The sequence below is a fragment of the Diaphorina citri genome, unplaced genomic scaffold (assembly GCF_000475195.1).
Source record: "Diaphorina citri unplaced genomic scaffold, Diaci psyllid genome assembly version 1.1 scaffold6468, whole genome shotgun sequence".
NCBI classification, from domain to species: Eukaryota; Metazoa; Arthropoda; class Insecta; order Hemiptera; family Psyllidae; genus Diaphorina; species Diaphorina citri.
The window spans coordinates 605-2,720 of record NW_007383844.1 but is presented as its reverse complement, the minus strand read 5'-3'; the positions used below and the strand labels follow the sequence as shown (position 1 = coordinate 2,720).

At 41.5% G+C, this 2,116-nt stretch overlaps 1 protein-coding gene across 1 annotated transcript; it reads right to left on the bottom strand.

Moving 5' to 3' along the window:
* Positions 1-844: 844 nt before the first annotated feature.
* On the bottom strand, positions 845-1,873 carry LOC103521983 (adenylosuccinate synthetase-like). The gene is made up of 2 exons (XM_008487087.3): positions 1,661-1,873; positions 845-1,134 (listed from the first exon to the last, which is right to left on the bottom strand). Exons 1-2 carry the CDS (start codon positions 1,800-1,802, stop codon positions 845-847), a joined length of 432 nt encoding a protein of 143 aa, XP_008485309.2. The 5' UTR covers positions 1,803-1,873.
* Positions 1,874-2,116: the final 243 nt, after the last annotated feature.

Sequence of the window (2,116 nt, the reverse complement as noted above, 5' to 3'; positions counted from 1 at the left end):
AGGTATTATCCTTTCGCAATTTTCAAGGAAGTAACGATGGGAAGTAGGGAAATGGAACATTGCCTGACATTGTACCATTTCCCGATTCCCCATCAATTCCTAAAGGAAAATGCGACTCTACTCTTCTTACATATTCTTGAGAGTTCATTGCAACGGTCGTTACATTAATTAGACTTATTTTATTGTGGACACTCGTTGCTGTGGACACCTTCAACACAGCAACGAGTGTCCACAATAAAGTAAGTCCACTCTTCTGTTCGACAGATACTCCAAAAGGAAACTCGATTTTCCCACTCCATTTTTTCCTACAAGAGACAACATACTTCTTCCAATGTTTATAAGTAGAATGAGATCCATATTGTTAACTAAAAGGTACATTATACTACACGCATTAATCCTAAATAGTTGTGGTCTGTGTTACAGATCAGGTTGAATCATGTTTAATAAAAAAAAAAAAAAAAAATAAAATAAAATAAAATAAAATAAAAATACTGAAATTCCTTGTGATTTCAGGCATCGTAAGGCCATAGAAATTAATTGTTATAATTACTGGTATACCGAGATTACATCAGCACATGGTGAAAGAACAAAGAAATCAATTGTTTATCTCTTTCTCTCTCTCTCCCCCCTCCCTTTCTCTCTCTTAGAGGTTTGATAGAGGAGACTATAACTATGGAGGTCTTTATCGTCACGAAATCGAAAACAAAGAGAAAGCCAGCCGTTCCGAGGCCGATCCATATCTGATTAGAAAAAAAAGTTCGCCCTGGGCGGGAATCCGCGACTTGGCGCTTACAAGGTAAACGCGCTAACCTCCAAGGCTCCAAGCTAACTAAAACTAAGCTGGCTAGTGGCTACTCAGAACTTGGCTTTTCGGTGGGAGAACTGGCGTATTTGTGCCATCACTGCTGATGTATCCCAGAAGGGTGGTCTCTCCTTGTTGACTTACATTGATTTGCTCCGTGGGGAATGGACCGTCCCCTACTCGCGTAGTATATGCCTTCACCACACCCACTACATGTCCTATGGTAGCAGGAGGCAGACCTAATCCCGTACAGACCCCTCCGATGCTGCAGTTAGACGAGGTAACATAGGGGTAGGTGCCGAAGTCGATGTCCAACATGGCTGCGTTAGCACCTGATGAGAAACGAGAATATAGTTTGGAATACAATAGAATGACCAAGTGCTCCTTTACGGAGTAAATAATGTTATAGTATGGCAAAAAAGTTAAGGCTTGACAGAAGGGACTGTTGTCCATTGCCCCGTAATCCTATAGAGAAGGAAATAAAATAGGATCTCCTATTTTATTTTCCCCTTTTTTGGAACGGCTATCTTTCTAGCTAACCGTTCCGAAAATAAATCGTATAAAGTTCGCCCAGACGAGAATTGAACCCGAGACCTAATGCTTACAAGGCAGGCGCGCTAATCTCCAAGCTAAAAAGGTTGTTCTTCAAAGTGTCATATTGTACACCTAGCAACTTTTACTTGGTCTTCTTCTTTTTCTTCGCCTTTTCCCGTGTTCAGACGGAGTCGGCGTTTTTAGTCAGCCCTCAATCAGCCATAGGGTGATCGCTTTTGGGCTGTCATTGGTTTTGACTACAAAATTTTACGACTGGATGCCCTTCGCGCCCAACGCACTGAGCATTCAAAATTCCCCTCTCACCTTCAACCAGAATGTGTTTGCCTTGTGACAAGGCCGTGTGCAAGTAGGACACAGTTTCCACCACCAGGGGGCGTAGCTGTTCCGCGTAGTTCTTGTATCGCGCGATCTCTGCGTCCATGTCTACGCTTAGATCCGGGAACATGCGTCGATGAGAGTCGATCAGACATTGGTACCTGAAAACAGCGGTAATAGCAGTGGTTCAGTGATACTTTCGCAGGCTAATATAAGATTCATATTCCCTTTAGAAAAAGTACCTCTACAGGGGTCAAATTATCTAATGAATGAAGACAAATTTTTATGTCTTAGATTGGATTGAACCTGAGCCCTCCTGTTTAACAGGCAAATTTACACCAACGCAGCAGGTATTAAGCCAAATTTAATGTATTTTCTAAAAGTTGAAATTTATTGAGTTCGATTTAGTACTACTCTGATTTTATAAGTAGATAGAACTAGTCA